Genomic DNA, 12,204 nt, shown 5'->3' on the forward strand with positions numbered 1-12,204 from the left:
TTCTTGAATGACTACTATATCTAGATGCTGTAGATTAGGACACTTCTTTGTTTTCTTTTCCTACATAAGTTACAGTGATATCACACTGTCACCTGCAGTTTTATAGGCCATGAAAATACATATCCATTGACAGAGCTGCCTTTTATTTTTTTCCAAATTTCAAGAGAGGCCTAAAGGGGTAAAAAGCTTAATTCTAGAAAACAGGAAAGCTCTTATGGACTTTATTAGCATTCCTCTCTGAAGTTTTGTTGTGAAATAATTATAAAGTAAGACCCTATGGCTTTAAGGCAGCCTTCATAAGAAACTAGCTTGAGACCTTATTAGGAAATATGAGAATAAAAGCTCTCATGTGCTTGTACAATTCAACAGCAGTAGTAGATAGTTACTAACCTAATGAACTGAGAGCTTTGTACAAATAAATCATTGCATTTGACAGGAGAAATGTAAATGTTACCCTATTGTATAAATACACGAATTACTGTTTCTTGTTTTGTGATACTATATGCCCCGAAATCCACATGGAAAAATAAATTTTTGCATTATATTAAAATATGATAGCTGAATTTGAATGTGTAGGTTTGAGCAGATATGGTCTCCATTTGGAATTGTGTTACAGTCTTGTTAATACACTTCATAATTAAAAGTCATAATGTTTTTTTCTTTCTTCCTCATTTCTTTAGCCTGTGGTCTTAAGCACTTACTGAAATAACTTAAGGGTCAACTTTTCAATCTTTCATAATAGACCAGGATGAATATACCTCATGTAACAAATGTTATTTTACTGTAGAAATGTCTAAATAATGGAATTGGAAGAGTGCTTTCAAATGACCCTAACTATAAGCATTCTTCCTTGTTGTTCACACAAATTAAATGAAAGTCACTTATATAAAAGAAATTCTGGTAATATTTAAAATTTGAATATGTATCAACTTAAAATATCATGCCACATGTTCCAACCACTATTATTTCTCAAATCTAGGATTGTATTGAATATCTATAACAGTTTTCAGGTATAAACGTGTGAAAATTTCCCACTGGATGTATTTCCAATATGCATCTCAAAATATGTTCAAATTACTTACTGTTCAATTACTTACTTACTTACTTCTTTTCCACTGTTTTCACATTTATGATCTTGTGATACCTCCAAAGTCAAAAAATAATCGTGTGGGGATTACATTGCTAATATTGTTTCATTTATAATGTATACACTGCATGGTCAATGAAAAATGAAGATGGTAACCCCAAAACTGATGTCTAATTCTCAAATTATTGGAAATAATTTCTTTTACATACTGCTCATAGAAAACATTAAAATTTCTCCTCTTACTGTATTTTGCTGTAATAATACACCTTTACAAAAAGGCACAACTAGGTCAGGACCTACTTTTCCTACTGAGATACTCTCCTTATTATCTTTGTTGTATGTTTGCATGTTTCTGCATGACAGCTTTGTTCATTTGGGACTAAGAGTTGTCTTTAAGTTGTTCAAGTATGGAAAGTTGGAAATGAAACTATTTACCATCATCGTGAAACTCTTATAGCCACAAAACCTTTTCATAAAACAAAGACTTACATGGATGCCAATATACAAAACACAGATAAAAAGTGTTTTATGCCATTTATTTATTTATTTATTTATTTATTTATTCATTTATTTATTTATTTATTTTACAATTTGATCTCTCTTGTTTTAAGTACAGTTGACACAACAATGTTATGTTAGCTTCAGGTGTACAACATAGTGATTCAGCAAGTCTCTGCATTATGCTGTTCTCAGAACAAGTGTAGCTACCATCTGTCACCATATAACACTGTTACAATACCATTGACTATACTCACTATGCTGTACCTTTTATTCCTGTGACTTACTCTTTCCATTACTGGAAGCCTGTATCTCCCATTCCTGTCCACCCATCGTGCCCATTCTCCCACCCCTCCTACCACTAGCAACCATCTAGAACCTACCTCTAGAACCAGTTTGTTCTCTGCACTTATAGGTCAGATTCCACTTTTGTTTGTTTAGTTATTTATTTGTTTTGTTTCTAATATTCTACATGTAAGTGAAATCATGTGGTATTTGTCTTTCTGCTTTATTAAAGCAGAGATAAGGGCTCCCAGAGGCATAAATTCCTCTGCATTCGTCTAGCTCAGGTGACAACAAGTACAATCAAGAATAAGAATGATTTTATCTTGGGGTGCCTGGGTGGCGCAGTCGGTTAAGCATCCGACTTCAGCCAGGTCACAATCTCGCGGTCCGTGAGTTCGAGCCCCGCGTCGGGCTCTGGGCTGATGGCTCAGAGCCTGGAGCCTGTTTCCGATTCTGTGTCTCCCTCTCTCTCTGCCCCTCCCCCGTTCATGCTCTGTCTCTCTCTGTCCCAAAAATAAATTTAAAAAAGTTGAAAAAAATTAAAAAAAAAAAAAGAATGATTTTATCTTAATATGTATACAGATCTTAGACCTAGTTCATTTTGGTTAAAGAATCTTAAATTGATGAAGTGAGCTTAGATGAATCCCTTAATGTCCTTGCTTTCTAAAGAACTACTGGGACACCTATGTTAAAACACGAGGTTGCTGTTTTAACTTTCCTTAGAAAGCATGTAATGTTGTTACAGTAAGTAATTTGAACAAAGACCTGATTTGTCCTCTCCCGACTTCTGAGATTGATGGATTTACATAATACTCGCACTCTTACTGTCATTTATTAAAATCATGAATTTTTGTTCCTTTCATTCCCTTCAATTCTTGGACTAAGGTCCACATTCTTGTTGTCATATCATCTTGTCCTCATATTAAGCAAACTCTTTCAGTACACGTCTTATATTTAGCCTGTACCTACCCCCCAGTCAGAATTCTTACTGGAAAGGTTCACGCACCTTGTCATAGCTATTTGAAAGATGATATGAATGATTGATTTGAGTTACTTAGGTATCATTTTCAGTGCCAAAAATCTCACCATCCATAGTTTGACTAGCTGGAACTTGTACAGTAGCTGCATATTTCTAAGATCCTCGTTGCCTGTTGCACCTAGTCTGTTTGACTTGTAAGCCTAAAATGATTATAATGCAAAACAGATAGCCAATATGCCATTCATTTTAAGTGAAGGAACAACATAAATATTATAGACTAAGAACATGATTCTTGCATGCGCTCTGTTGCCATAGAACACTCTTACTTCTTGTGTCTCTCTTTTTATGTATCTCTCATTTAGGCTACCGAGGACAGAAAGGAGAAAGAGGGGAGCCTGGAATTGGGCTTCCAGGGAGCCCGGGTCTTCCTGGGACTTCAGGTAATAGTGATATTATCTTCACAACACAAGCAAGCCTCTAAAAACAGGAACCACACCTTCTCACCTGTGGCCCATATATGTTGCTACAGGTGAAGTTGAATGACCCGTGTTGGTTGGAGTGAGGGAGGAAGAGCCATAAGTGATCTGCATTCTGATGGGGGTCTTTTATTTCATTAGCTCCGGGTTTGCCAGGCTCACCAGGTGCCCCAGGTCCCCAGGGCCCCCCAGGACCTAGTGGAAGATGTAATCCAGAAGATTGCTTCTATCCTGTGTCTCATGCCCGTCAGCGGACAGGTGGGAAATAAACACACCTGAGGAAGACTTGGCATTGGAGCTATCGTAATACTATCAAACCCTCATGATATATGGGTGGCTTTTTTTATTTGTTTTTGGTAGGCCAGACATTAAAAACAATCGGAATCCTATTCTTATAGTAATTGGGATATCAGCATTTTTAGCTTTTCCCAAATTCATTCCATATGTTTTGCTTCACCACTGCTATGATTTTCATTCAGGATCTTCTATGAAAAACACAAGCAAATCTTGTCATTAGTTCTTCTAGATGAAATTACATCTTATGATTTAGTAGGCTGATGGTGATGTACATTTTCTAGTCTCATCAACTTGTATTTGGCCTTTGATTTCTGAATTTTAAAGTTTCAGACTTAAAGTTTTCTTGGGGCTTACATTTACCATCATTGCTAAAGATTTCAACTTTTTTGACATACTGCATTGCTTCTGCTCAATGTTTTTTGACTACGTTTTGTAGCCAAAGAATACTTGTACCACCTTATATCCATCCTGCTTATGTGGAGAAATAGGCGATAAGAGCTTCACTTCATAACTCATTTTGGAAGAAACCCAGGAGGCTATTTTATCAGGGAGCTCAAAACCTACCATAGCCAACTACTGAAATGATTTTGTTAATTCTGTATAATGAGCTCAGTTCAAAGCAATCACCACTGGCATGAATACGTACTGCATGAAAAGAGGGGAACAAAGTCCAATTGTACAAGAGTTCCACAAGAAAAGCCCAACACTGCAGTCTCTTCACTGAGTTTCTCATTTGGGAAACAAAAGGCTGTTTTCCCTAAGAGGTGTTTGATGGTGAAGGCATCAAGCTGTCTTTGGTACCTTTGAAGCTAAATGGCCTAGCAAGGTCTTTGGGCCCTTGTATCCATTATCGGTTCCAACCGGATCATTCTCAGATTTTAAGACAAGAACTGGCCATCAGAACAAAGGACGGGATTTGTGGCACTTGGGAAAGAAACCCCTTGGCCTAGAGGATGATCGTGTGGTGTCTGCAGATGTGTATTGAGAAGCTCTTATGGAGAAACTGTTCTCCAGAGGCTGCGGAAAGAGGTACAGGGCGGCAAAAGAAAGCCATGGGACCGGATATGCAAGTAGCACTCAGACCAAAGAGTTAGCAGTAACTTCAGGGGAAACAACAGGCACTGTAAAGACCATGTCCTCTGACAGGGAATGACGGTACAATGATCACCAACCCAGATACTTACTGAATGCTATTTTTATTGCCTAGCCGTCCATTATTTTGAGAGGCTGAAGACAACTGATTTTCTAAAACATTGGACATGAGGATGTTGCCGAAATCTAAGTAGTGGGTCCCACAGATGCTGTGAGCAGGATACCCAGAATCCTCCTGCCACGGAAATGAGGCCCCATCTCTTCAAACAGCAGTGCAGATTCCAGTTTGGCTAAAACAGGCTAGAATGGTTGCTTTTACGTATTAATTGAAAAATGAATTTAGAAAGGTGAGCCCACTGAAATTGGAAAAACCTGTGAACGGGGTTGTGTAGGGAGGCTTTTGTTCAAATGCACCCATGATTTGAACTGGTTTTCGTTATAGATGAACGAACCGCTGGTCAGGCCCTGTCTACATGGCTGTGCGTACATACAGCCTTCTAGCTATTTCGTATCGAATTATGTTGTATATTCAAATCCCAAGTTTGTTTCTTTTATTCTCTGAGGTTATTTTATTTATTTCAAATGCTTTTAACTTTAAATTGATTTTCTTCTTCATTTTCTTTCCTGTGCAATACCTACAATGGTGCTGTGTTTTAGACTTACACAATTGGAATATACATTTGCATTTTCTTAGTAAAATGATACTTTATCCCTCCAAAAAATGTATACAGACCCAAAATCTGGTGCTATGTGTATATCTTGAGCTTTTAATTTGTTGAACTTTAATTTTTTGAATTTTCTAAAAGCTTACAACTCCTCTGCCGCTCCTTAATGTACTTGAATTTGTCATGAAGCTACACATTTTATATGTTTTCAAGGATTATTTTTTCACATTGATTAATAGGTTTTTTATCCTTTTGCCTCTTTGCTAATCCAGAAGTACTTATTTTAGTGTTTTCATGTCTTCATGAACTTTTTTTTGCTGATGGTGATCAATGTATTTTTCTTTGTTTTCTTTGAGTCTAACATATGCGTAAAAAGACTCAGTTCATTTTCTTGTTTTATAAATTCTGTTCATTTTTATTCCACAGAATATGTCATGCATCCTTTCTTACAAATTGTATATTTAGGAACCTTTCTTTTTTTAAGTTCCGTTAATGCTGAGCTGGTTTATTCCTGTTTCAAGAATTTGGATTTATTCAGGTGATTTAAGGGGTATGGGGAATGTCATGTCATATGATGCATATTACAAAGTAGAATTCATTGATTCAAGCCCATTTTTTTTTATAACTGCTGCATGACTTAATCTACCTTTGGCATAAGTAGAGAAATGGGACTGTGTCCACATGGAACAAGCCCCTCTCACCCTACCGTATCATTTACCTGCCAACGCTTGTTCTTATCTCACATGATCTGCAACCAAGAGTGACAAGAATGGCTGGGCCCAGCTAATACACCAAATGAAGTGGACATATGGCAATTGCCTAATTCCCTTAATATTAATAAAGTGGATAATTAAGGCCTCAAAGTAGGGTGGGAAATTTTCCCCTAAATAACTTGGTGGTTGCAAACTCTCTTACATCATTATATTCCATTCCAAAGCATTGTTATTTGTTTACTTTCAGAAGATGTCAGTAGTGTCCACAGCAGGGAAGAAGAATTACCAGATGTCCTGAATTAGCTCTTGTTTAGACTCCAGAGTAATTATAGGTCATGATGACAGTTAGTAATTAAAACTGGGTTTGCTCTATATAAGTATGTTTGGATTCCAGTGTAACAGTTTATACCAAGATCAGTTAACACTTTCAGATAGAAATCTTTCCATGCAAAGAACAAGATATGATTTCAATTAATATTCATAGCCTTTGGAATCTAAAGAAAAAGGAAGAATGATTCATGAGTGTGTTCATTGTTCCTTCCTATTTGAGGACATTAACTATTTTTACTAACCATAAGAGAAACACAGCCAGTCTTAACCTTTGAAATCTTTCACCATGTGATCACAGTAATTTAATGACTTTAACCCCATATGCTTATTTCTCTATTTCATGACATTGTTGAAATACAATTTTTGTCACTTATTGTAGGGATTAAGTAATTATCTTAAGATATGTTGTAAAAAATGTCATTTGATGTTTGGATTATAAAATATTTTTTTATGAATATGTTTTAGGAGTTAAATAAGATTTAGCTTTTCTGCAGTCTTTCTCATCTGTTGAAAACCTGTGATATACCTCCTTTTGTCCACAAGATGGTGTTTAAAGCAATTTGAATCAGAAGAACTGAACAGACTTGCAGAAATACAAGGCTAGAAACAGTTTAGTGGACAACTAAATCAGACCTTTGCCTTTGCACTTGATTTTTTTTTTTACTTTTGTAAATAATTTCTTATTAATTTGTGTTTTGTTCATTTGTTTTGTTAATTTATATTCTTCCTCATTTTAAGTATCTTTATGAAGAAGGCACAATAACTTTTGACTCCTTGGCTATTTAGATTTTGTTTCTTAAGTGGATTTATATGCCTGGTTAACTTGCAACTTTACTATTTGTAACTTTAGTTTGTATTCTACCCTCATACTTTAGTGATTAACATGAAAACACCTAAATACCCATCCTACTTTTTAGATAGAATACTCTCTTTTGACAGAAGTAAAAAGCATTTAGCTTATCACAAGAAGTAGACCATTTATAAAATTACACAACGTCTGAATCTCCTTATCATTCAAGGTACTTAACATTTTTTAATTTAACAATTAGAGTTGTATAATGTTTATATTTTTCTAGAAATATATCCCTATTTACAAAAGATAAGGAATGCTATTTTTCAAATTACCATTTTAATTTTCCTAAACACTAGTAATAATACCCTGAGACTGAGAATTTCTAGGTTAAATTATGTGCTCAAGTTTTTTCAGTGAATTCTCAGAATATTTTGAAGATTAGTTCATTGCTTTTGTTCTTAATTTTTTTTTTCACATTGCCTGTGCTCACCTTCTTAAGACACACAAGTGTTTATTGTTCTCGCTTCCCAATGTTCTTTTTTAGTACTTTAGTGTTAAGGGATATACTCCCTCCCCTTACCTCTATTATACCTTTTCCTCTCACAGAGACTACCCAGGCTTCTAAGAGGAGGAAATGAGGAAAAGAATTGAATTTGTATCTTTTATGCCTTGGTACTTCTAAGTGACTTAGCCCATTGAATTCATTTACTAGTTGGCTGGCAGTGGGAGCATTAATTTTTTTTTTTTTTAATTACTAACAGACTCAGGAAACAAGACACATGGATGTCTTCAGTTTTACTGTGTGCTGTAGCTGGAACTATAATCAAACATTTTACTCGACAAAATCATGCCAGACTAACTGGTCAGTTTAAACTGAGTGAAGAACCAGTTGAGCACCGAAAAAACTCACTCAGACAAGCAGACCCAGAACAGCAAAAATTTACCTCATAGATAGGTCAGGTTTATAAAACCAAAGCTAAGTCTAAGAAAATTAAATGGAAAAACTTTCATGTTCAGATAATAGAAGATTGAGTGATACATGGTACAACTCAAGGAGTTAGCTACTTGCTTCATGAATTTGTCAAAAGTGAATTCTAATAAAGTAGGATATTTCATTGCACTTATGGGGTAGTTCAATGAGAATTAAGTTTATCAGATGGGTGTGTGCCATTTGACCATAATAAGCTTATGGGTGTAAAGATGCTAATTAACTTACAATTTTTTTTATTTTTCATTTTGCTGTATTATTTAAAGTATATTTTAGGGATAAATATTTTTCAATGTATTAATTGTATTTAAATTCAGATTGTCTTATGGCATATTTTATAACTATTTATTTTTAAAATACTATTTAGGGTATATTTGTTCCCCATTTTGTTCTCTAGCTTACCTCATCCAACTATTTAAGATTTCATTTGACATATTCAAGTTAAGTGGAATGGCACCAGTTTCATTCCAAATCCCACTTGGATATAATGCTTTGAGGCCTTGATTCCTATATGTTCATGATACCTAATGAGCTTTTCGCTTATCTTAGCAATAAACGATTTGACCCTAAATCAGGGAATTCTAAGGTGCAGTTATTAACATCATTTCTACTCTTCCCCACTTCTTGTGGCTGAAGCTCCATACCTCAGCTCCATTCTGCTAGGTCTCAACCACATGGATGCCCCCAAAAAGCACTTACATACCAAGTGTGAGCCACACAGATGTCCAGGGAACCTGTAATTGAACTATTGCAGGGCTCATGTTTATACCATGCTAGAAATTATGCTTTTGTTTGTCATAAGAATCAGTGCTTAGCTCACAATAATTAAGTTTATTACCCATCTCCCTGGCAGCTCATAAAAAGCCTGGTCTAATGATTGCGAATAAGAATAATAAGCAGAAACAAGTCAGAGAGCAATCCGTCCTTTGCAGCTTTTGTCCCACAAAGTGATCTTCTCACTAAAATCACTTAAGACTCATTGATATAGAGGGGTCTGAGCAAGATGAGAAATATCACAGTTAACTTTTATGACAAATATAAGCTCTTACATCATTAGTGATAAGGCAATAGGCAATAAGTTAAATACATAGCATGTTTCCTTAACAGAGATTAATCACATCAAAATATGCCAGTGGGTTTTTATGTTTGCTTAGACTGGAAAATGATTTACATAGTTCTTAACTATTCTCGCCTTCAGGTCCCCTTATGACGTAATAAATTAACCAGGTGCTCTCTAAGGAATATTCTTAAGTCTTTTGACATACCCATTTTCAACCTGGAGGACAAAGACAAATTCAAATAAATGTTGAAAAGAAAGGTAGTTTCTTGAACCCAATTGCCCTCATTTGTTCTCTCTCTCTCTAGTTATTTTTAGAAAACTTGAGAGTAAGATGTAAAAGCATGTTAAGGAGAAAGTTAACATGGGTTGCCATTTATTAAGACTAAAAATATGATCAGTGTCCTCTTTCTGATGTCTGGATCTAACAAATATGTTACACTTCCCCTAGTTAATCATTTAAAGAGCATTTGAGCATGTGTATTTATAGTCATACATTACAATGGATAACCAATTTTGATTTAATATTTACTGAATTATATGCATTTAATACTGTCATGTCCCAGATCATAAGCTCACTAAAAAAGATGAAGTACACAATTGAAAAGCATTTGTTTTACTCAGTGAAACAAAAGGACTCGACCTATATTACTGAGCACAAATATTCTTCATTAAAGATATTTAAAACCATTTATGTCCATTGCAAAATTTGTAAATGGCAAAATCACTAGTTTGCTAATTTTTTCTTATTAGTACATTTTCACTCTTTTTGTCAGTACTAACAGAAAAAAAAGCAATTCTCTTGGTATTTGGTATAATTTTATGTATTTTTAGTGATCTTCTCCCTATTTTGGTTTATTTTAAAATTCAGGGATATTATATGTCAGAAACTGTCATAGCCAAAAAATCAAATAATAGTCAGAGGTGATCTCCAAAACTAGGGATCTATATTAGCTTATTTCAGGTGGCAAATAAATCAGATCTTACTAATGATGTTTAAGCATAGCAATATTCGTTTAGACAGATTGACATATAAAGTGCCTATAATCGAATCAATCACATAACTCATATGACTACTCATTCATATTCTTCTGCTACTCAGAAGTCACTTATCCCAAACCATGCCAGTGAATTTATGTGCTCAGTCAACCTGGAAAGTGATTTCCATAGTTCTTAACCAACCTGTCAGGTATTGGGGATGAAAATCATATCATAATGCCATAGAAGCACTGACTAGAATTAAATCAGAAATCATTTGCCCTTGAGTAACATGCCAGTTTGCAACCAACCTTAATTATTCACAGACTCTTCTCTCAGTGAGTGCTCTAGGTGACACTTCACCCAACTTTTAAAAATATCTCAAAGAGGCTTGGAAATTTCTATTTTGCTAGAGAGAGCTATTTGGCTTAATTAAATATTTATCAACTCTAACTTCCATAGAAAGAATTTGCTGGATGCTTTTCTTTGCAACTTCTCAGACAAGTATTTACTGCTTCTGTAAACTATTTCACTTAACTGAATTTACAATGGATTGTTCCCACCATTTGGAATGTGCTAGTTTTGCATAATCTATTTGTTAAGTGGTTGTTTCCAGTATCGCTTGTGGTATCTGTGGAGCTTGTTGTACAGCCTTTTATATATCAAGTTTGTAAAACAGTTGAATGATCTGCTCTTTGAAATTTTATTTTTTAAAAATTTTCTTATGAATACAATATTATAGAACTGAGAAACAATATTTATTTGGTTATCTAATTTTTCTTTTGTTGTATTTAATTACATCACTCTGGTTAAAATAAAACAATCTTTGTGAAAAGACAAGGCAACTTCTTTGCATTTATTTGATTAGATGTTGCAGTACCTCAAAAGGTTTGCCATTTATATGAAGATGATTTTAAGTAATTATAACAGGTATCTCTATTTCCAAAAATTATTTATTCCACAGGAAGGAAAAACATCCTTCTCAGTGTGTAAATGGCACTGATTTTTGTAGCCAAGTTGGAATCATTCTCCTTAAGCAATGCATGCTCAAGGCACAGAACTAGGTGCTGTAAGCAGATTTAAAGAAATCCAAATACAGGAGGGGAACGCCTGGCTGGTTCAGATGGAGGAGCATGCAACTCTTGATCTCGGGGTTGTAAGTTCAAGCCTGATGATGGGTGTAGAAATTACTTAAATAAATACATAAATCTTAAATAAAACATAAATCCAAATACAGATTACATAATGATTGATTTGGCCAAACAAATAGGGCTAATATTTTTGAATGTATAACAAGTACACGTGAGAAAAATTGATATCAAAGATCCTGTTAGGGCTTATGCCCCATGACTTGAGAAAATTGAATTCCATAAACTAACTGAAGATATTGACTGTTTTGAGCACTGCGCTATGCCCCGGGGAGAAGTTACTCACATGCACTGTGACATAAAATTAATATAGTAAGTCTGATCAATAGTTTATAGAAATGTCTATAAAACAGCTAGTCAATGTGACCACGCAAATATAGTAGTAAAGTGCTTGAGTGGTCAGGCAATACCTATCTTATTGATAAGAATTCGGTGCTTTAGCTGAGCTGTGATTATAAAATGTCTAAGAAAAGTGGTGGAACAGAAGTCATTTTTGCAGCAGTGAAGTTATGAATAGGAGGGAGCTAACAAACCATTGAAATGAAAGCAGTGGTTCCTAACCTAGAAACCAAGTGCTTAAGTGGTCTATGAAGTCTCTGAAATAGTCTACAAACATATTTGCACATATGCACTCGTGTGTTTTTCTGGGATGATGGCCCCATAGCTTTCACTAGAATTTCAAAAAAGGTCCTTGAAGCTCTCCCCCATGCTACACACATACATACAAAGAACTGTGGCAGGGTAATGACCCCTAAAGAACAGGAAGGGCTTAATTTCTCTACAGAAACAAAGCACTAATATTATAAACATGCCTATAG

General features: G+C 35.0%; 1 protein-coding gene across 1 annotated transcript in view; it reads left to right on the plus strand.

Annotated features, from left to right (window-relative positions):
* Positions 1-8,774, plus strand: part of COL19A1 (collagen type XIX alpha 1 chain) — a 346,821-nt gene extending 338,047 nt beyond the window's left edge. Inside the window, exons 51-52 of the mRNA XM_043591732.1 lie at positions 3,212-3,289; positions 3,467-8,774. Of these exons, the coding sequence (XP_043447667.1) occupies positions 3,212-3,289; positions 3,467-3,594 (206 nt within the window). The 3' untranslated portion in view covers positions 3,595-8,774. The remainder of the gene's footprint in view (positions 1-3,211; positions 3,290-3,466) is intronic.
* The last annotated feature ends 3,430 nt before the right edge of the window (positions 8,775-12,204 follow it).

Source organism: Prionailurus bengalensis, chromosome B2 (genome assembly GCF_016509475.1).
Source record: "Prionailurus bengalensis isolate Pbe53 chromosome B2, Fcat_Pben_1.1_paternal_pri, whole genome shotgun sequence".
Lineage (NCBI taxonomy): Eukaryota > Metazoa > Chordata > Mammalia > Carnivora > Felidae > Prionailurus > Prionailurus bengalensis.